General features: G+C 41.2%; 2 protein-coding genes across 3 annotated transcripts; one reads left to right on the top strand and one right to left on the bottom strand.

The window, feature by feature from the left end:
* Window positions 1-19: 19 nt before the first annotated feature.
* On the bottom strand, window positions 20-9,815 carry PSMC2 (proteasome 26S subunit, ATPase 2). Its single transcript, XM_071734023.1, has 12 exons — window positions 9,613-9,815; window positions 7,562-7,599; window positions 6,255-6,336; window positions 5,149-5,248; window positions 3,920-4,051; window positions 3,215-3,287; window positions 2,978-3,073; window positions 2,557-2,721; window positions 1,984-2,071; window positions 1,046-1,248; window positions 379-475; window positions 20-291 (listed from the first exon to the last, which is right to left on the bottom strand). The coding sequence occupies exons 1-12, from the start codon at window positions 9,680-9,682 to the stop codon at window positions 134-136; spliced, it is 1,302 nt and encodes a 433-aa protein (XP_071590124.1). The 5' UTR covers window positions 9,683-9,815; the 3' UTR covers window positions 20-133.
* A 212-nt stretch (window positions 9,816-10,027) lies between these two features.
* DNAJC2 (DnaJ heat shock protein family (Hsp40) member C2) lies at window positions 10,028-25,955 on the top strand. 2 transcript variants are annotated; one of them, XM_071734013.1, is made up of 17 exons: window positions 10,028-10,206; window positions 10,923-11,113; window positions 11,730-11,805; window positions 12,175-12,273; window positions 14,676-14,817; window positions 16,034-16,114; window positions 16,861-16,926; window positions 18,627-18,718; window positions 18,817-18,938; window positions 19,778-19,927; window positions 20,232-20,320; window positions 20,407-20,476; window positions 22,015-22,199; window positions 23,317-23,417; window positions 24,320-24,427; window positions 25,161-25,315; window positions 25,835-25,955. In XM_071734013.1, exons 1-17 carry the CDS (start codon window positions 10,149-10,151, stop codon window positions 25,907-25,909), a joined length of 1,860 nt encoding a protein of 619 aa, XP_071590114.1. In that variant the 5' UTR covers window positions 10,028-10,148; the 3' UTR covers window positions 25,910-25,955. The 2 variants fall into 2 exon arrangements, with proteins under 2 accessions (XP_071590114.1, XP_071590115.1); XM_071734014.1 differs by having other exon boundaries at window positions 10,035-10,206; window positions 11,012-11,113.
* Window positions 25,956-26,031: the final 76 nt, after the last annotated feature.

A 26,031-nucleotide genomic window follows, 5' to 3' on the forward strand; every position in this document is an offset into this window, starting at 1 on the left:
ATGAACACACACACACCTATTGTTTGGAATACACCATTTATTTCTAGCTTCCAAGAATTACATGAATTACTACACTTGGATTTTTGTTTCACAGAAAGTTTAACAACAGGAATGGTAAGAACATTCCAAGGCTTTAGTTGTAGGTCATGTAGCGGGGGGTAGCACTGAACTTTGCATATGATTTAATGACTTTGTTCACTGCTTCCAAGAAGTCTTTCTCTGTTGCAATTTTTCGACGTGCTCGGATAGCAAACATTCCTGCCTCTGTGCAGACACTGCGAATCTCAGCACCTGGAGAGAGACAGAAATTACTTAAACATTGATCACCTCTAGAGACGAAACATGAATTGTTTTGTTAAAAATAAAAACTTATCTTACCTGTGCTGTTAGGACACAGTCGAGCCAGCAGCTCAAACCTTATGTCTCTTTCAACACTCATGGAACGAGCGTGTATCTTGAATATGTGGGTTCGCCCCTGAAAGAGAGTGGGGGATACAAGAGGCAGAGCTGATGACTCTCAGCATGCAGCTGCCCACATCCCAGGCAAGGGCAGATGGAAAGTAAATCTTTTATTTGCTGCACAACTACTGTTTCTTATGTCTGGATGTCCTGGTTTGGGCTTAATTGTTTATGCTTAATTGTTTAATACTAAATTAAGACAACTTAGAAAAGATCTTTAATGGTAGAAGTACCTCAAGAAATCTCTCTGAAAAGAGCCAAACAAAACAAATTCCAACTTAAGAACTAAACCATGGAACTGGCTAAAGGATTCTTTATCTGTTGGGTCAGGAATATGCAGTGAGCACAAGCTATTGACCATGGCTTCTAGGCCAGGGGTAGAAGCTGTGCAGGGTGGGAATACCTTTCTGGCATCTTTAATGCCCAAAATTTCCACACAGTTTCATGGGAATTAAGAGTGCTACTTCTGTAAAGTGCTTCCAGCACTTCATATATGTATATATATTATATATTTATATATAATACTCTGAAGAAACTGAACACTTTGATACCAGAATATACTTCTTGTGAAAGCAAGCATTCTCACCTCAAGATCAGGCAAGCTAAACTCTATCTTCCTGTCCAACCTTCCAGGCCTCATCAGGGCTGGATCCAGAGTATCAGGTCTGTTTGTAGCCATCAGCACTTTGATGTTGCCCCGTGGGTCAAACCCATCCAGCTGGTTGATCAGCTCCAGCATCGTGCGTTGCACTTCGTTGTCACCCCCAGCCCCGTCATCAAAACGAGCACCTGGAGAGAGGAGACACAAGTGTCCCACACACTGAGAGAGGGACCTTCAGAGCATGGAGAAGGTGACACAGAGCACATCTGGAAAAATACTTTTAAATGACATGCAAATATTTCTGACTTTTTTAAAAAAAAGGTGTGAGATTATTTGAAAAATAACACCTCTCAAAAAAAGAGGGAGTCACCTCTCAGCTGTAAGAGGCACTGCACTGTCATCCTTAGCATGACAGGGCCCAGCTCCCTGCCTAACAACTGGACAAACTGCTGAAATGCATAACTGGAGTTTGGTTGGTTTTTTGTTTGTTTTGCCTCTCCTTAACCAAAATCCTCCCCCACTTCTTGTTTCTGTAAAAAATTTTCCACTTTTCCCTTTCAGGGAAAAAAAATTATTTCATTTTCAGGAAACAAAAAAGATCCAGTATGTAGTCCAGAAGCTGAAGGGGGTTCACAAGTTAACAGTAGCTTATGCAAAAACAATACAGAAATCCTTCACTAAAGATTAAATAATCTGTGTGCTCTGAGTGTGCAAAAATTCCTTATCATCTGGGTTAAATATGTTCAAACACAAACCATTTCTTGATCACTTCCCAGCACGGGACATGCTGGTAGCCATTTTGCTAAGTAGTTATTTACAAGCACTTTTCTTCTAAGGCAGCAATGCAGACACAGAGTTATAACATGAAATAAAGCCCTGACAGTTCTTGTGTGAGATCAGAACCATACACATTGCACACATACCTCCAATGGCATCAATTTCATCAAAGAATATCAGACAAGCTTTTTTAGTCCTGGCCATTTCAAAGAGTTCACGAACCATTCGAGCTCCCTGAGAGGAAAAATCAGGATTTTTTTAAAGATTCAAGGCACATTAAAGGAAAATGAAACTTTTCATGCGTCCAAACACTTCCAGGTTTCCAATGATAAAACTTTTTTGGCACATATATATATAACAAGATTCATGGATCTTAAAGCAATTTACAAAAGGAGAGAGAAATCATTACTCTCAAGTTCAGAAGTAAACATTCAGTCATTTACCTCTGGGGAAAGTGAAAAATAAATGGCAGGTTTCCCAACTGAATCCTAATCCTGGGGTCCTCCTGAGCTGCAGATTAAATCCTGCACTGCAAAATCTGTTTGTTTGATGACTGCACACTTCAGGCTTCACTAACTGACTGCCTGATCTGCAGTGCTGTTTGACAGTCCTCCCCTCTGTTGCTTCTCCAGTGTGCAAGTGTATTCACCCATCACCCACACTGCAGTGTCTGACCCCCACAACAGCAAATCTGCCACTCCACTGGTGTTTGCTCTCACCTCTCCCACATACTTCTGCACCAGTTCAGACCCAATCACTCTGATAAAGCAGGCATCAGTCCTGTTAGCAACAGCACGGGCACAAAGTGTTTTGCCTGTGCCAGGTGGCCCAAACAAAAGGACTCCTTTGGGAGGCTCAATTCCAAGGTTAACAAATCTTTCAGGCTGCAGTGGTGGAAAACAAAAGGCAAGGTTACGTGCAAATTAAAGATTTTGTGCATCAAAGAGCATATGCAAATTAAGAAAATCATCAATGAAAAGCAATACAAACCAGATTAGGCTGGATTTGACTTGTTAAAATGAGACCTCCTTTCACTTAGGTCTCTACATTCAGCTACAGTTTGGGTTTTTTTCTTTTTCCAATTCTAATAGATGACCAGAATAGTTTCAGAACAATAGTTTCAGTCTGGAGGTTACTTACATGAAGGAGAGGGGTTTCAACCACCTCTCTCAGCTTTTCAATCTGCTCCTTACAACCACCAACATCACTGTAAGTGACATCTGGTTTTTCTTCCACCTGCCCAACAAAAAGGTGAATGAGCTGTTAACAGCCTGATGCTGAGTATCTGCAGGCTTCCAAGAGCCCAGAACAAATTCAACAGAAGTAACCAAAATTACAAAACAAAGCAAAATCATAGTAAGTAAAGGCAGTTCTCACTTGCATCATGGTGACTGTGGGATCAATTTTTGGAGGCAAGGGGATATGGATTTGGTACTTGTTTCTGTCCACCCTGGTGAGAAAAAACATAAGGACTATTACTTTAACACCAGAGAATTAAACTGTCATGTAGAAACAACTCTGTAAATTAGAAGCTGAATTCTTAAACTTCTCTTTTCTCTGGCATCAAGATAGCCCAGCCCTTAAAACTAATAGCCAGATGGGCTAGAAAATGGAATTCCTTCTGCAGAGAAGTTTCAGGTTCCCAAAAACACTGATTCCAAAGCATTTTGAAAATTCAACTTCAAAATATCCCAGAGAGCAAATAGGCAAAATATTGATTCTAAAAGTAACAGATTTCACCTCCTCAGCAAGCATTTCCTGTAGCTGCCCTGTGTGTAGCTGTGCAGATTGCCAAAGAGGAAGCAGGCTATGAAGGCTCCATGAAAGGTGGAACTATTGAGACTGAGAGGTTTCAGCCCTTGACACACAGTTCTCATCAGAATGACATCCAAATCAAAACATTCCAGCACAGCATGGAGGTGAGTTACTGTCTTCCAACAGAAAGACATTATTTATTTATTGTTAAAGTTTCAACTGCTGCAATAATATGAAATTATAGTTGTTGACCCATCAAACTAATGGTACAGATGAAAAAGCTTCAGTCCCCAGGAAAATTTGTAAGAATATAAAGATTTTGCTTACCCAACTCTCATGCCCTCTTCTATGTCAGTAGGTGCCACCTGGTCACTGAGATCCACCACAAATTTGGCAAACTGCTTGACATTGATGATGTATTTGGGATCCTCAGAGTCTGCATTGATTATCTTTGTACACCTAGTACAGAACACACAGGTAACACCAGCAGGCAAACCAACTGCTTTGCTATTTGTGTGGGCATCAAGATCAGACAGTCCTATTTTCCACATACACCAGAACAGCTGTTGCCCTGGCAATTCTGTCAGTACAGCATCACACAGCAACTAAAGAAATAAGTGCAAGTGTGAAGTATGGAACACATGGCTGTCCTGGTTTGGGCCAGGATAAAGGTGATTTTTCTGAGTTTCTTGTCGATGGTTGAACTTGCTGGGGTTGACAGCAAGTTTCTCAAATGGAGTATTCCATCCCATGTGCGTCATCCTCGGTATGGAGTTGGGGGATCTCGAGGACTGAGCCACACCCTTACCAGCTGATCGGCCTCACCTGAGATCATCAGCAGAAGTGCTGGGTACCACCCCCCTTAACAGCCAATTGGTCTCACCTGTGGCACTATAAAAGACCAGCAGAAGCTCCTAGCTGCCTTCCTGGCTGGCTGCTTGTGGCCCTGCTTGCTGCCCTGCCTGGTTGCCTCCCCTGCTGCCCTGCCTGCTGCCCGGTTGCCTGCCTGCCTGGTTGCCTGCCTGCCTGCCTTCACCCGGCATCTGGGAAGGATCCCACCCAGTCCGTTTGCCCGCCTGCTGCCCTGCCTGCTGCCCAGTTGCTTGCCTGCCTGCCTTCACCCGGCTTGCGTGAGAACTGTTGGGGGAAGAGAGGGAAGGACTCTGATATTCATTTTCCTGTATATTTGTGTATATATATATATAGCATTTTTCTTTTCTTTTTCCCTATTTACCATTATTGTTTCATTAAAGTTGATTCGTTTAGCCTCCAACCCATAAGTCTCTCTCCCTTATTCTCTCTCCTTTCTTATCAAGGAGGAGAGAGAGATTAATAGAGAGCATCTGTCACCCGGTTTAATCGCCGGGCCAGTGTCAAACCGTGACAATGGCCAAGAATAACACAGTTCCTTCTGGACACAATGGTAAAAAGCATTTTCAATATGTGCAGCACATGAACCTTATCTTTTAAAAGGTTAAAAAATCACATACACCTAAGTTAAAAATCACATTTTCAACACTATGCAACTCCACTGCAACGAGGAGGAGTGCACCCACCTTGCAACTTGCAATGGTTGCTCACTTTGGAGAGTCTGTTTATCTGCAGCCAGATCCCACAGGGCAGGAGGAGCCAGCCCAGTGTCGGATTCCTTGATTCCTGGGTACAACAAAGACAAGCAGAGGAGGAAGCTGAGGAGGAGGAAGCTGCTAACTGCACCTCAGCAATCCTTCCCACACCAAGAATCTTAGACATAAACCTGCAGCAAGCTTTTTGAGATCTCCAAAACACCCACACCTCTGACTGACTGCTTAAAAAGAAGTTTCCTAAAGAAATGAGGCCTAAGTAGCTGTGCCAGTCTCAGACATCCTCCACTACAGTTTTGCCTCTGGGGCCAATTACAACCAAGCTTGATGGAGACATCAGAATATTTCTAAAAGTTTCAGAAAAGAAGTAAAGCTTTGCATGTGCTTTCACCAAGAGAAAACTTCAGTGCAAGGTATCAGAAGCTAAGGGACTCACACAGATGAAAAAACTAGTAAATCTTCCAACATATTGGTATTTTTGAAAGAATTGTGGATTTCCCTAGAAAACAGAGATGGTGGCATTCCTGGCAGAACTGAGGGCCACAGCAGCAGGGCAACAAGCACTCATCAGTGAAACAAAGAAAATTTAGGGAACAAATCCATTTTTCTTGTCACTGTTACAACTGATCAGCTGATTTTAAACTGGATTTTAAATGCTACCTGCTCTGATACTTCTTTGTTACACAAGGACCAGTACCACTGCTTAATAATAATATGTTGGGGTTTTGCAGTCTTTGGCATTTCACTCACTATACAAACACAGCTTGAGACAAATCACAACAGATTATCTAGAGACTGAAAGGGGCACTTGTTTCATGCTACCATAAACCATAAAAATTACAATTTTGAATAAAAATGTGTTAAACTATAAAATTACATGATTGTAGGTACAGATTAGTCCTGTCTAGCCAAAAATCACCTACAAAGCAAAAATCTTATGTTAACAAATAAAGAAATGTATTCTTTTGAGAAAATACCAATAATAAACTAACAAAAGTTGTTTAAAATCAACATCTTAAAACACTTGCTTTGGTATATATGTCTCTGCTATTGAAAGTTATCTTAAGAAAGAAAGATACCAGTGAGCTCATTGATCTTCTTAAGTAGTTGTTGAATATCATCTTCTACTTGCTTGATCTGTCTTGAGTATGTGCTCTGGCCCTGGAAAAGAAATGGCATGTTGATTTTGTAACTCAAATTATTTTCTGTTTAGGAAAAAATGCCAATAGCTGCTGAGTGTCAAGATGTTCAATAGACTGTCTTGGTGTAACAGCCAACTATTGATCACAGCCAAAAATGACAGTGTTCAGTTCCAGTAACAATATTTCTGTTTGTGGAAACAGAGTGCAGCTACACACAACTGGCCAACTGAGCTAGTGGAAATTTTTCACATTTGTAAACTTCAAGGATTTGTTTTTCCTTATAAACCTATTCCACCTTATTTTTTAATTATTTTTTTCTAATGTTTATAAAAAGACTTAGTAAAAATTATACATAGACAGCATTCTGTATACATTACCTGAAAATCATCTGAAGGAATGCTTCAACTGCCTTATCCATCCTTACTACCATCCACAAAAGACAGCAGAAAGACCATGGGGCAAGTCAGAAGCAAGATTCTGCTTGTGATAAAATCAGCTTTGCTATCCTGCCCTGGTGTCTGGGACAGATCTGGATTTCATATGAAATATATATGAACTTGGTGACAGAAGCTGCAGTGTGCACAAGCCATATTACAGAGTCCTTTTTCTGTTCCAGAGCTTTGTAAAGGAGTCTCAGTGGCAACAACACTCAGACTTCTGGCAAACGTAACCAAATCCAGACACACACAGCTGCAAGGTTCATTTTTCAAGACCTTCTTTCACAGACCCCTGGTGGAGGGGACAGATGTGTCCCTAAGCCTTACTGTCCATGGAAAACACCACCCAAGGGTTCATTCTCCTTGGCAAGGTCCATGTACCCCCTCACTAATAGTTTTTAATACCATGGCTAAAAGCAAATAAAATGTGATGTGAGATGGGAGAAGCAGTCTTTAAAGATTTTGTACTTTATGAAGCAAGAAAATTGGTTAATGACCAAGCCCCAGGAGTGCCCTGGGTGTCAGACCCCCCATGACAATCAGCTACAGGATACAAAGCAAAACCAGGAAAAGACTTTGTAGTTCCAAGCTAACAAAAATACTGGACTATTTCTATGGCTGTGGGTTGTGTTTGGGGCTTTCTTATTGGAAGGGAAAAGGAAGAAAAGATTTTGCCAGAGAATAAAAGCACTAAGAGAAGCAGATTTACTAATTGCTCACTAAATACACATCACTCCACTCTTGCATTCAGTTCCTAATTAAGCTTTCTTGTTTTCCTCAACAACCTTGTCTATGTCTGATACTTACATAAGTTTTCAGCAAGGCAATGTCTCCTTCATCCAAAGCTGAAACAAGACAGGAAAGACTTAGTTTCCAATTTTAGAAACAATACCAGCAGTATCAATTCTGCTTAAAAAGAATGAAAATATATATTTCAAAAGGATTCTTTTGAACTTCAACTTTTTCACTAAATGAGAGTGGATCAAAAAAGTACCAGACAATCAAGAAAAAAAAAAACCAGTCTCCAGATGCCCTCTTCAACCCAAAAAATCTGTATTGCTCAGGCTCACAGCAACCAAGCTACATAAACTCTGCCTTGCTCAGGGTAACTTATCAGCCTAGGACTGTACCAAGAAGCAACTGAACATACCAAAACTTCATCTTTTTAACTTTTTGTTTCTTAACATTAAAAAAAAAACACCAATGAAAAACTGTCAGCAGTTTCCCTCAGTGATACCACTCTTCCAAACTGCCCAGTTTGAGCAGGGAACAGCAATCTCATCTGTGCTGGTCTCAGTAACAAAAATCTACTTTAAACTACTAAAACTACAGCCTGGAATCAATAAACAATCCAATGCTGAATTTTAATATTGTAAAACATAAACCATGGGACTGGTTGTACCACACAAGAGAGTCTACAAACATGGCAAATCCACAGAGAGCTCTTAACAACCTTTACAAAACTCTCCTGAATACTTCTGTCAGTTTTTTTCAGCCTCATAAACTTCCAGCAGAATACACAAGAAGGAATCTCTTGATTTCAATCTGCACTGTGCTTCCTTTTACTTGTCCTAAACTTGGAATCTAAATATTATACTTGGGCCTCAGAATCCCTGCATCAGAACAAGCAGTGACAGGTGTTAAATGCTTCAGCTTTTGCAGAGTCCTGCAGGATTGCTCCAGTGAACTCAATTAACTAAAAAAAGTCACTCTCTGCCCCCTTCTCCTTCCTCCTGGAGCATCTGCCCTTAGCAGACCTCTAACATTGCCTTTCCCTTCTCCCAGAAGCTCCCCCTTCTCCCAGCTGCAAGGCAGACTCCACCTTATGCTTCTTCTCTTTTGTAACTCCACTCTGTATTTTATGATAGGAGCCCAAACCACACAGTGTTGAAGATCTGAGTGCAGTGCATATTGAACAGTATTTTGTGAGAAATTTCTTTTTGGTGCTGATTATTTCCTGACTGTTTCTACTACCCCGTCGATTTTTTTGATACCTAATAACAGCTGTGTTGTTATAATGAAAAGAAAACCACTCTGAAGTGTTCAAAGTCCACCACAGGATTACCTATCCTATTGCTTCTGCTCTGGGTGCATTATTTAATACTTGACACAAAATAAAAAGGCAATCAGCATCCAAAGGGAAGGAGAAGCTGGTAACTTTCATGCTATGCCAGAAAACTTTCTCCCTCCTGCTTCCACGGGGTTCCTGACAGGAGCAGAGCTCCCGAGCTCCCAGGTGAGTATCAAATGAGTATCAAACACACCCCCGGTATTTGACATCTACCCCTGACCATTCCTCTACCGCCCTAGCCACTCATCTTCCCCTGAAGGAGCAGCGGACTTTTCGGACCTGATTTTCTTCAGTTTTCCCTCAGAATCCTTTAAAAGCAAACCCGATGTTCACGGCTAACACCCGCACCGACAGACAGGCCCCAGGAGCGGCACAGGACGAGCCCGAGCTCGACCCCGAGCCCCGGGCCGGGGGCACCGCTCGGAGATCGGGGTCTGCAGCGCCAGAAACCTCCTCAGAGGGACTTTTAAGTTGTTCTTTTTGTTTGTTTGTTTGTTTTTCTCCAGCCGCGCTCCTCCAGCCCCCTCGTCCCCGACACCGAAATGGCCGCCGGCAGCTCCGCCCCTACCCGCCGCGCCCGAGCCGCTGTTTGGGGAGTTTCTCCTTCATGAACACGGGGACCCCGACCCGAGCGGCGGAGAGGAGAAAGGAGCTGGGGGGGGGGGTAGGGGTGGAGGAGGGGAGGAGGGAGCGGTATCGGTTCCACCGCCCGTTGCCGTGGTAACGGCAAGTGGGCCCGGGGCAAGCGGTAGGGTAGGGCTGAGCCTCCACCTCCATCGCCTCTCACCGCGAATGGGTTTATCCTCCTTCTCCTCCTCCTTGGTCTTCCTCTGATCGGCGCCCAGGTAGTCCGGCATCCCGGCGGCTCGGTCCTGCTGCCCGCCCTGCCCCGGATACGTTACGCAGCAACGCCGCGGCTTCCGGCCGGGCCGGGGGGGCACCAAAGGAGGGTGCACCGGCCAGTGTGCGCCGAGAACCTCGAGCCGCTGATATCTCCTTCCCCCCGGCACCGCTGCCCCCGATGAAGAGTTCCGCTCGCCACCGCCGCCAGCGGTGCGTTATGCGCAGCGCCGGTTAAACCCGCAGCGCCCCGAGCCGCCGGTCCGGTGCGGGCAGGAGGCGTGGATCGAGCAGCGGGGCGAGAGGGTCGGCGAGGGGACCGGGCTCCGCCGGGCCGCTTATCCCGCCGCACGCCGCCGCCGCCCCGGAAGCGCTCTCGGGGCGCCTCCATGCGCCGGCTCCAGGCAACCGGCGAGGCGAGGCGAGCGGCGCCCGCCGCCCAGGCCCCAGGCTCGCTCCGGCCCGCCCGCCGCCGCCGCCGCCATGCTGCGGGGGGCCCGGGAGGGGCAGCTCACGGCCGTCACCAGGGCGCTGTCTGCCGGTAGGTACCGCCGGGCCCTGGGGCGGGGGGCGGGAGCGGCCCGGCCGCGGGGTTGCCGCCGGTGCCCGCCCGCGGAGGCGGCGGAGCGGCGGGGAACCGGGGTGTTGCCGCCGGGGTTTGCCCGCTGCCGCCCGCCTCGCCGGGTTCCCGGGGCTGCCTCCTGGTGTGAGGGAACATAGCGTGATGCCGGGAACAGCCTCCCCCCCAAGCTCCTGCTTAGATGTTGGAGTTGAAAATCCTTCCGTTTCTGGGTAACTTTCCCGTTTATTTCACTTTTAACGCTGCCCTCCTCACGTGTTGCGTCTGCCGCCCTGTGAGCAACAAGTGGGGTTCGGCTGCCGGAGGGAGGGGCCTGGGAGCGGGGAGCAGGGGAGATCCATCCAGATGTGGAATTCCTGCCGCAGGTATCTGCGCTGCGACCAAAGCAAGGGAGAGCCGGAATGTCACTGAGCGCCTGCGTTCCGTGAACCCAAAGCGCCTTTCAGCATCTGAGGGCGCAGCGAAGCGTGTGGAAGGTGCTGCCTGGTAGCGTGTGTCCTGCTTCTCACAATCTTTAAAGCACTTTGGTGTCTTTACAGGGAGTTAGGAGATTTGGCAATCCGTAGCCTTGTGTGATGCAGGGCTTCTATGGGCTTTGATGGGGTTTAATAAAATAAAAATAAAAAACAAAAAGTAAACCACAGAAGGTGAAGTTACTTTTATGTTTTTGCTTGTAGCATCAGTACTCTGTCAAGTGGAACCTGTGGGAAGATGGTTTGAAGCATTTATTAAGAGGAGAAACATAAATGTTTCTGCCTCTTTCCAGGAGCTAGAAGATGAGAAGGAGCTTTCTGAAGAGTCAGGGGATGAGGAATTGCAGCTTGAAGAATTTCCGATGTTAAAAACCCTTGATCCAAAGGACTGGAAGGTATTCTGTTGATATAGATTAGTCGTGTTTTTGCTAGAAATTTCCTGTCAAAGCTATTCCCAGCTGCTAAAGGTCTCCTTCCCCCCTCCCCTCCTACCCCCATCTGAATGGGTTTGTGTCTCTTATAGCTGGGTTTGTATTTCCTACCTGTAACCAGTCAATAAAGGCAAATGCATGCACACATCAGGATAAGATCATAGTTTAGAGCTGTTGCTGTTCATTTTACTGGCTGTGAGCAGTAGAAACATCTCTTCTCCCTGTTACCACATCTCTGATCCTGAAATTTTGTTACCAATATTTAATATTAATATTAAAGACAGCAATTCGGTTTTCCAGTAATTTAACTTTCTAGGGTCTAGTGCATTGATGCAGTTTAGGTTAAGCTACTTCAATTTCTGTAACAGTGGCTTCCTTTTTTGGTGCTTGGTTAATCAATAATTAAGGCCTTTATGACAGTTTTTTCTATAGCTTTTTTTCTAATATTTATTGAGAGAGATTAATTCTGCATCTTCCTTCTAAAGGATGGGGAGAAGAACTGTTTTTTATGTGTGTGTTGTGTTGTGGCTTTTTAGGTTGCATTATCAGTGTTAGGATTCTTTTTTTTTTTTCCCTTCAGAATCAAGACCATTATGCAGTTCTTGGGCTAGGAAGTGTACGATACAGGGCTACCCAGAAACAAATCAAAGCAGCTCGTGAGTACCCTTCCTTCATACCTTCCAGGTGTTGTTGTTATTTTGTGTCCCAGCAAAGATGAAATAATTTGAATTCTGACAATAATGTAAAATCTAAGAATGTTCATTAACTCAGATGTGGTTTATTCCTGATGTTTTATGGGCCTTGTCTTTTTAGTTTATTTTTTAAGTTTCTCTTCAGAGGAGTTTCAGTTGGAATTACTGTAGTTTGTCAGAAATAAACTGTTGATGATGAAGCATTTCTAAACCTAATGCATTTACATGCATCCTGTCCCACCCCAGAGCTGTTTGCTATAGCTGGACTCTTCTCTAAACTAAACATTCACCTTGACTTTATGACTTTATGTGCAAATGTTTTGTTTTGCTTAGATAAATCCATGGTTTTGAAACACCATCCAGATAAGAGAAAAGCTGCAGGGGAACAAATAGGAGAAGGTGATAATGATTATTTTACATGCATAACTAAAGGTAAGCAATTTATCTCCTTCATTAGATACTCTCTCAACCTATTTGATCATCTGATGTGTAGGGTAGTGCTCTGTTAGGCTTTTAAGGAATTGCCAGTTAATAAAAAGCCAGGGAAGTTCTTTTTCCATTGTACAAAACTGCCTTGATAAGTACAGATGACATTACTGTAACTTCCCTCTTGAGTAGAAGCAGGATGGAAAGCAGCCCGTAGACATTTGTCAGCCATGCTACTTGGTGAGGAAATGTGAATGCTTGAAGCAGCATATGCAAAGGGGAACTACCAGAGGAACCCCATCCTGGGATAAACTGGTGTGCTATACAGTAATGCCCCAAAGACACCAACAGCACTTGGAAAATCTGAATTCTAATGTGCTTACTCTGCCAACAGAATTTCTGTTGATTTGATCTAGGATATCACTTTCTTCAGCTGCTGTTTTTTAGCCCACAGATGACTGAACTCAACAGAATAACATTTCCCTTCTTGCTTGTAGTTACCCAGAACACCACTGCTGTCCAGTTCCAAAACCATAGGAAGTGGTCTAGGTCTAGGTTCTAATGACTTAGGGCTCTAGAAATGCTTTGGAATTTAGCTTTTTTATTTTGAACAGTTTTTTTTTTTTTTTTACTTAATAAGATTGGGATAGGGGAAAATCTTGGAATTTGTGTGTTCTGAACTTTCTTGACTGTTGGACTTGATGGTCTTAGAGGTCTTTCCCAACCTTAGTGATTCTATGATTCTTCTGGGTGTCCTCTTACAATAGTAGATAAAATGTTAGATGAAATGTTAAGACAAGGTAATGATGTTTTCAGATTCCCTTAGTGTTGTCAAAAGGAAGGAAGTTGCCAAAGGAAGTTTTTTTCCATAATTGTAGTCCTGTTAGAAACTGGCAGATATTTATAGGAAGAACGCCCTGCACTTGAATTCAGGAACGTGGTCTGTGCTCTATATGCAAGGAGAAAAATATATTTCCCCTTAACTGCTTATGATCTCTGTTAAAGGATAAATAGAAAGGAAAGCACAAAGTGGGATGGGAGAGGAGTAATTCTTCCAGGCAGCACCTTGGAGGAAAGAAATGCAGGGGTAGGGAAGGGGAATCTGCACTAGGAGCAAGCAGTGGAAGGAGAGGAGAAACTTGGGAAGGGATGAGTGTGTAGGTGGGACTGGGAGCTGAGTGTGACAAAGGAATGGGTGGGAGTTACAGTGCTGGGGGAGCTGAGTGTCTGGGTATAGAATTGGGGATCTGTATGGAAGGGACATCTCTTAAGTGAAAGAGGAACCTATGGGTGCAAACAGAATTCCTTGCATCAGGAAAATGGTACGAGGGTTATCAGAGCTCTGGGTTTCAAGGTAGAGGATAACTGGGGACATTTAGAGCATTGGCAGAGGGATGTCCCTTCCTAGAAGGGAAGGGAAGACAGGCAGACAGCAACTCATTGGTGGTCCCTTGCATTCTTTCATCTCTGCATTAATATGTGCAGAGAGATCAGTTTACAGAACCACAGAGCACCAAGGTCCCCTCCAGCTTATCACCCTCTAGATCTGACCTTCCTGGTGCAGTGTTCTCTGTCCACCAGAAGCAGCATATGCAAAGGGGAACCACCAGAGGAACCCCATCCTGGGACAAACTGGTGTGCTATACAGTAATGCCCCAAAGACATTGGGGGACGCAGTCAGAGAATCCCATTTTTTGATCCCCACACAAATTTGTTTTTTTCAATGACTTTTCACTCTTACTAAAAAATAGTGAATAGTGTGCATTGTAGAACTGACAAAATCATTCCACACTTCCTTGAGAGAAAGCAAGAGTTCACTGAAGCTACAATGTGTATGATTTCCAGGTTGTAAGATTCAGCAATGTGATGCTTCCCAACTGCAGGAATATGCAGACAGGAAAACTGGGAGCAGGTGCATGTTCTGGCTGGTAGCTCTGAAGTGATTTATAATCTTTTCAAATTTCAGTACAACTTTATAATGAGCTGCAAAAACTCTAATGAATGGGTTCCTGCTAGTTCTGGCATCATACTAATTCAGGGACTGATTTTACTCCATGCCTATCTTAGTAGACTGTTTTGCCAATTTACCTGCAAGAATCTGGTATAGGATAAAAGCCTGAAGACACCATGCCCAAACTTTCAGTGCCTGAACCAAATTTACTGCTATAAGTTTATTTTAAATATAATCTCTTTGTTACATCTTGATGGTTAAATGTATTTGTTTTCATAAACATTTTTCTCCTCAGTTGCAAAGGAATTGACAGCAGTGCTATTTGGTGTCATTAAAATAAATAAATATCAAGTTGTACAGAATTATCTGAGAGCATCTTTTTAAACATTAAAACCTTCCCACCTTGTGGGGAAAACTCATTTTAGTCACATGTTTTTCATATGGTAACTTTTTTCAGCTTATGAAATATTATCTGATCCTGTGAAACGACGAGCATTTAACAGCATAGATCCTACTTTTGATAACTCTGTACCTTCCAAAAGTGAAGCAAAAGAAAACTTCTTTGAAGTTTTTTCACCAGTTTTTGAAAGAAATGCCAGGTAAGCTGTGTCAGGCTGCTTTTGCTGTTGCTGGAGAATCAGCATTTGCAGATTCTTCTGGATTTATTTTTGTAACAGGTGTGATTCTAACAGATGCTGGGAGATGCTAGAAATGGAATACAAGTAAAATAGTAAATTATCTGGTATTTAATCTAATCTGTCACACTGGTGGCATTGATTGGGACCCATGAGATTTTTTTTTTCTAAAGTCTGTTATCATCTTCACTGTCATTTTTGTTTCATTTTACTGTACCAGGCATATGTATTCTACTAAAAATTAAATTTTTATTATTTCCTTATTTTTTATTATATCCCTTATTTTATTATTTCCTCTCACCTTGTGAGGGTGAGACATTAAGAGAAGACAGTAGTTATGTTCACAATTTATTTGGTTAAAAGAGAAGCTAAATATAACCATCAGTATTTGGTGGCTCTCTCTTTAGGTGTGATGTTTTTTCTGCATTTGATTCATGCCTGCCAGTTTCTGTCAAGTTTATCACAATAGAAAACCATTTCACCTTTTACCTGTATGAAAAAAAAAGTGTTCTATCATGTGAAGCACTTTACAACACTTTCTGAAGAATCTGTTTATTATTTAAAGTACATTTATTAAAACTTTTACCAAGTATTCCAGAGATTGAGACTTGGATCTGTTGGTGTCAGATGGGTTGTTCCCTTCTCTGCTTGGAAATGGATGCTATGTCATGGAATAACAAATTCTGGAGCTTATGGAAGACTCCACTTTTTGTAGGGAAAAAATGGAATGGAGGCAGAGTGTACATTATTACCTTCTACTCTCTTAGAATATGTAGGAAAGTTCTGTAGACTACCACAGACTTGAGTTATTCCCAGAGCACCTTTTGTCCACTTTCTGTTAGTTTCTCTACCAGATTGTGTGTGGAGAATTGAGTATCTACAATGGCAGCTTTGAGCTCCATCAAGTCTCCTTGCAGGCACACCAGACTTGGCCAGGAGGAGTTTGTTTTTCTGGCAGAGCACCCCAATAAAGGCCAATCTGAAGGATGTTTAGAAGGAACTCTCCTGTTTTCTTCCTCTTTCCTGGTGCCCTTTTGTGTTGGTGGGAGGGAGCCTCTGTTTTGGTATTTTGATTGTATACTTAACATGTGCCATGTTATGAAGTATGATTATACATATATATATCTATATATATGCATATATACCTGTATATACCTAAACTATATCCATTTCTTTTCAGGTGGTCAAATAAGAAAAATGTTCCTAAACTTGGGGACATGAGCTCATCCTTTGAAGAGGTAGATGCATTCTATTCATTTTGGTAAGTTAGCCAGTACCTCAGTTCCTATTCACAGTAATCAAGACTTGTGACAACAAGGGCTTTCAGACACTTTTGGATGTGGATTGTTGGCTGTGGCCTTCTCTGGCCTAGTGATATCATGAAATTACCTCATGGCTGTTTGGTGACTTCCCCAAACTGGGCTGGTTTTCTCCTAGTTAATACATCCACATGGCAAATTCACAGTTCCAGGAGGAGCTTCTCAGAGTTCTCTGACCACGATGGTTGTGAACTGAGTTGACCCACAGACTAGAAGAGGGGTTCATCTCACTTAGCTTGTGTGTTCAGTGGAGGCATCTACCAGGTATTTAAGCTCCCCTAGTTAAGGGAGGTTTGTCTAGTCCAATGAAGTCAGTATCTGCCAATTACAGATCTTTATATAAAGATTAAATATAATTCCTCCCTGAACTCTACAAACTGCACTATACTTCCATTGTCTGTAATGGGAGCTTAAGACAACTGCACCACAGACACTTAGGAGTTGGTGAGATTGATCCTGTCCTGAAGCACACTCTTGTCCTGCAGTACAGACATCACTGCTGTCAGTACCATCTTGTGTTTTGACCTAGCACAGTGGAATCATTGTAGCTGCAGTGTAATTGTAAATTATGTATTATAAATTAATATATAATAATAAATTAATTGTAAAAAAAAGGTAAATTATTTGTAATATTTCTGTTTTCTCTTTCTTTTTTTTTTCCCCTCCTTTTTTTTATGATTTACTTTAGGTATAATTTTGATTCCTGGAGAGAATTTTCCTATTTAGATGAAGAGGAAAAGGAAAAAGCAGAATGGTATGTAAGTAGAAAGAAATTTGAAAGGAGATTGAGAGATTGATACAGTAAACTTTTCCAAGTTTCTATTTGACTGCAGGTCATAGGAAGAAAAGTAGCCAAACTAAGACTGAATCCCACTCTTGCAGATTAATAGTCAGTCATGAAATTGAATTGGACTGACTGTGGGCTTCTGTTTCTCTTATTTGAGTAGTTGAAGTAGTTCTTGCTTGCATCCCAGAGGTGTTTGTGAGGTGCTTTGAAATGCATTTTCATCTAAGATCAGACTTGCAGTTACAGCAAGTCCCAGGCACAGGTTAAACCTGGAGCCAGAACAGAGTGGATGAGTAAGCAGGTACCATTTCTCTCACCATGTCTTTATTAAATTGTGCTGAGACAAGTGATACTTTCTAGAATTGAAAGAGATTTATTCTGATGGCTTGACCTCAATAAAATAGTGTATTTGTTGATGTATTCATAGTTGCTGAATTACTCAGACCATGTTGCTGCTGGAAATTACATTTGTATTTTTATCCTTTGTACACTGAATGTTTAGGGCAGATCCCCAGATCATGTCACCTAACATTCTGTTTCACAGAACACAACCATAACTTGCATTGTATGAACCTCTTTTCCCAAGTTTGAATAGAAATCCATTTTGTAGTTAAATTCAGTGGTCAGCTTGCTTTGTGGCTAAAACCTGCCATACTTAGACTGTAAGTAGGTGTTTCTTCCTTTTCTCCTACCTTTTCCTACTGTCAAATTTTTTGAGCCTCTCTGGACCCAGTGAAAGTTCTGTGTAGGAACTATGATCAATTCTGTATCTTTTGTATTTTTGATAAATTACACAAATTTTTTGATAAATTTTGATAAATTAAATTATTCTGTAGGCTTGTCATTGGAGGAAGGCTCTTGAATTATTTGCCAAGCTCTTTTTTGTGCTTATCCCTGTCATTAGTGTCATTTTTTAAAAGTTTTAGACAGATGGCATGTAGTACACTGTACTTAAGAGAACTATGTTTTAGCTTCTGTTCAGATGGTTGTGATTCTTGCCAAAGGTGATGTTGCTCCTGTTTTAAACCTTCAGTCTACTTGTAGTAGTCTCCTACTCTGAGGATTTTCTTTGTTCTGAGGTATATTGTTGTGTATTTGGTTGTGTAGATGAGGATATAGACCCCCACTAAAAGTTTTACTTTCTTGACTTAAGCATTAACTAGTCAGCCACTTTTTAATCTATTTAACATCAGATGCATTCTACTGAACTGAATCTGGCATGGTTTTGCCAGAGTGTCACAGTATTTCACTGAAAGTGTTCTTTCTGTGCTTTTACTTGATGTGACCTACATTCTGGAAAATGGAGATAATTGACTTTGAGTATATTTCTGTCCTTTAATTAAATTCTGTATCAGCTTTTCAGTTGTTGTGCTTGGGTGTAATGTTAGGTCAAGAAGTGGATTGCATTTTGAAAATAAAAGTCCCTGATCTCACTCCCTGCAATGACAGATAAGCAGCTTGTTTTGTCAGGTGTAAGGTTAATGTAACTGTGTAAGCACTTAGCATTTTTTACATGAGCTTGGGGCCTGGAACTTAATTTTTTGAAGTCTTTTTTTGTAGTATTCAGAAAAGAGCATCTGGGTGGGGAAACTTTTTAAAAGTTTGTTAGATTTCTAGCAGAGTGACACTCTATAAGCATGGAACTAACTGTGTTTTTACCTTTTTAGTCGAGATGAAAGGAGGTGGATTGAAAAGCAGAACAGAGCTACCAGAGCATTGAGAAAAAAAGAAGAAATGAACAGAATTAGGACGCTTGTTGGTGAGCTTATAAACTGCAGAAGTTTTAAAGAGAGATTTGTTAACAGTGGAAATCTCCTGGTTTTCTTTTGTATATGATTCATCCTTTTTTTCTGCCAGACAATGCATACAGCTGTGATCCTAGGATAAAGAAATTTAAGGAGGAAGAAAAGGCAAAGAAAGAAGCAGAGAAGAAAGCAAAGGTAGAAGCAAAACGAAAAGAACAGGAGGCAAAAGAAAAAGTAAGTTTACTGCTTTATTTGAGCTGAAAACCCCCAGTTCATTCACACCTGATCCACTGCTTCAGCTTCTAGACAAGAAAGCTACTGTTAGAATTACATTGAGGTTTCAAGATGTGATCCCTGTGTTACAGGCAGTGACTGACAAGGAGATTTGCCTTTAGAGAATTAGATGAAAACAAGAAGCACAGATATGAAACAAAAAAATTCAAAACTGAGTTTTGTTGTTGCATGAACTTCCTCTGGTTTAGAAACAGCTGACTTTCCTGTATAAATGGATACAGCTGCTTGCCTTGTGCTTATGCTCTGTGTATGGCTGGTAGGAAACACTTTGAGGTAACAATGTATTCGATTTAATATACAGAAAATAACAGTTTGGAAAATATGGCTGTGAAAGGAGTACTAGGAATCAAAAGGAACTGTAAAGGTGCTAAAAAGTGCCTTAAAAGCCAGCACTGGAGCAATGTGAGACTTTGTGTTAATAATGATGCAGAAGAAATGTTGGAGCACTGCATTTTTCCAAGCTTGTAGTCTTGGGACAGACATAGAAATTTTCATGCAGTTTTGTAATTTCATTCTAAATGAAGTCAGGATTTATAAACTAGGGGTTCTCACAGCGAGTATTTGATTTAATGCTGACTGGTGTATGTTCTATCACTTCCCTCAAAATTATTGGAAAACCAAATGTTAAAGTATTGATGTACTAAAGAAAAAAAAAAACAAGCAACAACAACAAAAAAACCTAATCACCAAATCCAGAAACAGTAAATCTTAATACTGAATGGCTCTATAAAACTATGACTTTGAGGTTTTGTGTTTGGTTTTCTTGCTTTTGATTGCAGCAAAGACAAGCAGAATTAGAAGCAGCACGGTTAGCAAAAGAGAAGGAGGAGGAAGAATTCCGGCAACAAGCATTGGTAGCAAAAAAGGAAAAAGAGATACAGAAGAAAGCTATCAAGAAAGAAAGGCAAAAACTGAGAACAACATGCAAGGTATCTAAATATTATTATAGTGAAGTACAGGTTTCAGCAGTGAAATTACTATGTTTGCTTAGATCAGATCCTGTCATGCTTGCTTGTTTGTTGTGGTTGGAGATGACTATGGAAAGGGAGCTTACTAAAAAAAAAGCAAAGTGCTAAAGAACATACTTACCATATGGTTTTGAGTTATAAGTAAAGCTGACCAAATGGGTCCAAGCACAGCAGTGGCTGAAGAATGCTGTGTGTTAAGCCTTTGTCAGAAGGAACACAACAATAAAGTTCAAGAACTTTGTAGAACATGTATTTCTGCTTCCAGAACTGGAATTACTTTTCTGATAATGAGGCAGATTGTGTTAAAATGATGGAGGAGGTGGAAAAGCTTTGTGATCGTCTTGAGCTAGCAAGGTAAGTTTTCCTGCTGCTGACTTATATTCACTTTGATACCTATCTTTCTACTAGCTATCTGTTGTAACTTAATAATTTATTTTTAGTCTGCAATGCTTGAATGAAGCACTTACATCCACAACAAGGGAAGGAGGAAAGGCGGCTGTAGTAAAACAGGTAATTATGCTGCGTGTCAAATCAAAATAACAGAACTCGTTTGATTTGCTAAATCTACATCTTACAAAATAAGATACAACATAGCAGCTGTGGAATCCTGCCTGTTAAACACAAAGACCTGAGTTTGAGGTCTCTGCTCTATTTTACATAGTGCAGTTCTCAGATGGTAAAATTGCCAGGGCAAACTGAGAGAGAAATGTGTATTTTTAATTAGTAAAGGACACAAGACCTACTATTTGTATAGTATATAGAAACAGCAGAGGAATTTAATTTTGCCCAGCAAAATTAGCACTTACCTAGAGGGTAGGGAGGGTGGACTTAGCATGTTCTGTTACACAAGAAAAAAAATCCTAGTCTGGTATTCATGATCTGGGTCTAGACACTAAAGGATGACCTGTGGGTTGCATACCAAAGTATAGGAAAAGCAAGACACTTGTGATCAAGTTTTATAAAACTCTGCAAGAATTTCTCTAAATTAGCCAGCAGGACTAATTGCCATTTGGACTAATAAAGCTGAACTTGGATCCTGCAGGAAGAATAAGGTGCTTTCTCTCGTGCACTTTGGCTGTGAATGTTCTTCCTTGGTGGTGAATATGATCTGACCCTATCGCAGGGTCAGGTTTACTCAGCAGACAAGTAAAAGACCTGAATCCCTCTTGTTCTACAGGGGATTGAATCCAATCTCCCAGTCTGCAGAACAGTTCCAAACGCAGGACTCACTTTTTTGTCTCTGTTAAAACTGTTCCACTTCTGCATTAATAAAAATCATCTATCAGATAATTTCCCTCTTGCCAGGAAGATTGCATTATGAAATAGACAGAAACCTATTTTGAGCATCCTGCCAGCATGCCTAAATGCACAGCTTTTTAATATTGCCAGGACTGGGCTGGGCATGCTCAGAAGCAGACACATTAAAAACATGTCACACCACAGTCTCAAGATGTGACTGCAGTTCACAAAGCTGTGCAATGGATAACTTCAGTTTTGCTGAATTGCTTGCTAAGAAACTACACATGGCCATCTAACCCTCAGGAGGCACTTAGTATCTAAAATCTGGGTTGTTGCAGTAATGCTAACTTAGTACAACCATAGTAACTAAGAATTTTTGACATGCCAAAGCATAGGTAGCACTTGGGTTGGAAGATTTAATGGATGTTTCATCAACATGGATGTTTAACTGCCTTCACTCTAGGCACTTTGGGTTAGTAAAACTTTTGTGGATCTGTCTCTGTAAGTTAGGTGTTAGACAGGTGTTAGCCAGGCCCTGAACACTATATTCAGAAGTTTTGCTTTAAGCCTGGGAGTATTTAATTTCTTGGTGAATTTGTAAGAGATTCTTGCTGCAGCTTCTAATCTGTGATGGTCAAATTTATGCACAGGATGGAGGGGGAAATAATACTGGAGCAGGTAAGCTTCTCAATTCAATACTTGAACAGAAACTAAGCAAAATTCAAGGCTCAGAGTAATTCCAGAGAGTGGGATTTCTGTCAATGTAAAATGCAAAAATAAGTAAATAATGCTTGTTTGCAATCCTTCAGATAGAAGAAATAAATGAACAAATAAGGAGAGAGAAAGAAGCAGCAGAAGCTCGTATGCGCCAAGCAACAAAGAGTTCAGAAAAGTCAACCACTGGTGGTGGAGGGGGAAGCAAAAATTGGCCAGAGGATGATTTACAGTTATTAATTAAAGCTGTGAACCTCTTTCCAGCAGGGACTAACTCAAGGTATTTGTCGGGTTTGGGGTTAAAAACCCTACTAACAATTTTTCATTAAATAGCAACCATAACACATCCTACTTTCAGATGACCCCAACTATGATGTCAGTATAAAGACAACTTCTTCCTTTTCCTTGACAGTTGTGCAGCCTGTAGTTTGTCTTCTCTTAGTACCATGCTCTGTGTCACTGGAGTTAGCTCAGGCCCTGTATCTTGTTTCCCCCAAAACTTGGGCTTCAGTCCCTCAGCAAGATTGTGCAGAGATTCATGTTTGCACAGGGCCCACTAAAGTACAGGCTCCAGTCATTAAAGTAGGGAACACCACCAAACACTGACTGCAACACCATGATGGGTAGGAATCCACGTGTAGAAGCTACTTCCAGTAGCTCCATCATGAATGCAAGGCTGGTTCCTCCATTACACAAGGAGGAAAACATCCAGAGGTACAAACAGGTGAAGTTCCCCAGCCAGGGGAGAGCCAGGGGAAAAGGGAAAGGCTGGGACTCACAGCAAGCAGTATGGGCATTCAGCTTACTAATAGCATCAGGAAGAGGCATATGCCTTAAATCCTGTTCTCTCCCAGGAGTGAAAAGCCTTCTTCCACTTAGGAGCCACAGATTTGAAGTCTTCCATTACAAGATTTGGACACTTAATTTAAAAAAAAACAAAACCAAGCTGCCATACTCTGTATGGAGGTGATACCAGTCCCTGTTTCAGCACTGCAGCTCAGCAGTCAAGAGTACTCTCTGGGAACACAGACCTAGACACAATCCTCCTGTCTGGCCAGGTGCAAACATTCCATTTTCCAATAGGAAATTCCATTAGGAATAATTTTGGGGCTATGCCTATTCCAGCTCTTTCCTGTTGAAGCCCTTTTATTGGATGTATAGGTAGGTATTATTCTGGGGGGCAGCAGAAACAGGGTTAGTTTATATCTACTCCCAGGTAACTTTAATCATGCCTAAATACACAAAAACTCTCATGGTAACTTCTGGAAAGCTTTCAGTCACTAAATACAGAGTTCCCCGTAATTATTCTTAACAGAATAATTACCACAAATAATTGACCATAGCTTGTATGAAGCTGTTATTTAATATGCTGGTTTACCTTTCTGCTCTTTGTTTAGGTGGGAAGTTATTGCCAATTACATGAATTTGCACTCTACTACTGGAATAAAACGAACAGCAAAAGATGTCATCAATAAAGCAAAGAGCCTCCAAAAGCTTGGTATCTATATTATTATTATTATTTTAACAAGATAGTCTGCATGCTTCTGTACAGCCTGATTTTCCATTATGAGAAAATCCTCTGTAAAAGCCCAAAAGAAATGGAGTTCAGATGGAGATTCTGAGGAGCATTTCTGTGAGTCAGTATTTTCAGCCTAATGGATGTTGTGTAAGTCATGGATGACTCTTGGGAATTCTCTTAATCTAACTTGATACACAGGTGTCTGGGCCACACACATTGCCTGGGCTCCTCCACACGTAGAGACACACAAACAGGCCTCAGAGGAAGCTCTCTACAAAGCAAGGCATCCAGAATAACTGCAACTGATGAATCTATAGTGATACTTCAAACAGATGAAAGGGAATTCAGCACCTGAGTAAGACACCTAAATTAATGTCTTATCTCCTCTTGTGGTCAATAGAATCTAGAGAGCTTGGAATGAGTTCTCAAGGAAAATCAGAATGTTCCACTATAGAAGAAAAAGGTTTTCAAGAAGTTTATCCATTCCAAACATAATACCTGCAGGAAGACCCACAGTTTCTCAGTGTTGCTGCCCCTGACACAATTATACTCTAGGTAATAGGTTTGTACCTCAGCCCTTACTTTAGAGAATAATCCCTCTATATTTTACTGAAGTTGCCAATCCAGGCTTAAGTTTATACAGGGAAGGTATTCATCTGAGCAGCATAGGGGTTGGAGAGCCTGACACTTGAAGCAAAGTTTATTGGACCCCAGAAGATTTTTATCTACCAACCTCTTGACCATCATTTTAAAAGTAGGAATTAGGGTTTTTTGGTTATGTGATTATTGGTTTACAATAGTTGCTACACAATATTTCTATGATTATATCTGGCTTCAATTTTGTTGCAATAATTACTCTGTTCAATGTCTGTTGTTCACAGACCCTCATCAGAAAGATGATATAAACAAGAAAGCATTTGACAAATTTAAAAAAGAACATGGTGTGGTGCCTCAGATGGACAGTGCTGCCCCCTCAGAACGATTTGAAGGTAAAGGTGAAAGCTTCTTGCAGAGCTGTCTCCCCTGTGCATCTTAGTAAGAAAGTAATCCAGAACTTAGAGAAGAGTTGTTTACAAACAAATTTTAAACTTACGTAGCAAATAAGAAAGTAATCCAGTCTCTGTTATAGAGTTTGAGGGTTGTACATAACATTACAAACTGCAGTTAACTAAACAGTGACAGTTTAAAAGGCTTCCATGTGAGGCAACAGGTTAAGATATTATCTGTTCCTCAAAAGGTGCTACACTGTCACTTCAAGTATAAACCTAAAGGGGATGCACTTGAGATACAGGATCATCCTACAGCTAAGCTTTGGTCTCCTGTTAAACCCCAAACATCTCCCATCAAATTTTCCAGACACTTGCAGAAGGCCAATGTGTTTCAGTGAGGAAACACAAAGGAAAAGCTTCATTGCTGCTGTAATGATGTGGCTTCACAGGACAGCTGCAGTCAGCTAGAACCCAGCTGACAACTGAAGACGCAACCTTCTCTGTTTATTTAAAGATCCCAAGGGCCACTTGTCCAGACAGTTTCAGTGTTGTTTTCGGTGTTGCTTCACATTTTTGGTAGAATCTTTGAATCAGACTACAGATTAGTTGTATTACAGAACAGCAAAGATTTTAAATCAACTGCAATATATTTTACAATATTTTCTTAGGCTTATCTCAGACTCCTTACTATGTACTTTTTTTTTCTTACTGCCATTTTTACATTTGAAAACAGGATCACCTTTGGATTCATCCCCTTGGACTACAGAAGAACAAAAGCTGTTAGAACAGGCATTGAAGACTTATCCAGTAAATACTCCAGAAAGATGGGAGAAAATAGCAGCAGCTGTTCCAGGCCGGTCAAAAAAAGACTGCATGAAGCGATACAAGGTAGGGCACCTCATCTCCTTCTAGAGCTGTAATTAGCCCAGGTGTTGTTAGAATCCTTTGCTTTTTTTTGTTGCTTTCCTTGTTAGAGACAATACCTGACAACAGTAAACTAGCACAATATGGAGCAATTTTTTCTTTTTTTTTTTTTTTTTTTTTTTTGGTAACTCATCCCCAGGAGAGCAGTAAGGGCCAAGTGGTAGTAGTTGTTCTGGAAGCTGGGAAGAGAAGTCTGTCTTGTGAACTCCCTTACAATTTGAGAGCAAGCTCCTATAGATGGTGAAGTTGTATCCCTAACCTTTTGTGGGAAAAGTTCCTGATACAGCAGATGTAGATGAGCATTTGCCTTCCATTAATTTATGCATTTCTAAGAGAAATTGTTTTAATTTATTAAACTGTTTAGATTCCTCTATATGCTGAGAGCTAGAGTGTTTCAGGTTGAATATAGGTAGTGCTCAGAACAGCAGCATTGTTAACAATTTCCACATTTAGATAAATATCTCTTCCTTTACAACTCTCCAGGAACTCGTTGAAATGGTCAAAGCAAAGAAAGCTGCTCAAGAACAAGTGATGAATGCTACTAAAGTCAAGAAATGACTCTTACTGACAATCTTTGTTTTATAATAAAAATGCAAATACTGTACATGTTTTCATTCCTTCCTTAATTATACAAATACACAGGACTGTCTGGTTCTTGAGTTTTAATCTTCTCAGGTGCC

The sequence above is a fragment of the Heliangelus exortis genome, chromosome 1, assembly GCF_036169615.1.
Source record: "Heliangelus exortis chromosome 1, bHelExo1.hap1, whole genome shotgun sequence".
Lineage (NCBI taxonomy): Eukaryota > Metazoa > Chordata > Aves > Apodiformes > Trochilidae > Heliangelus > Heliangelus exortis.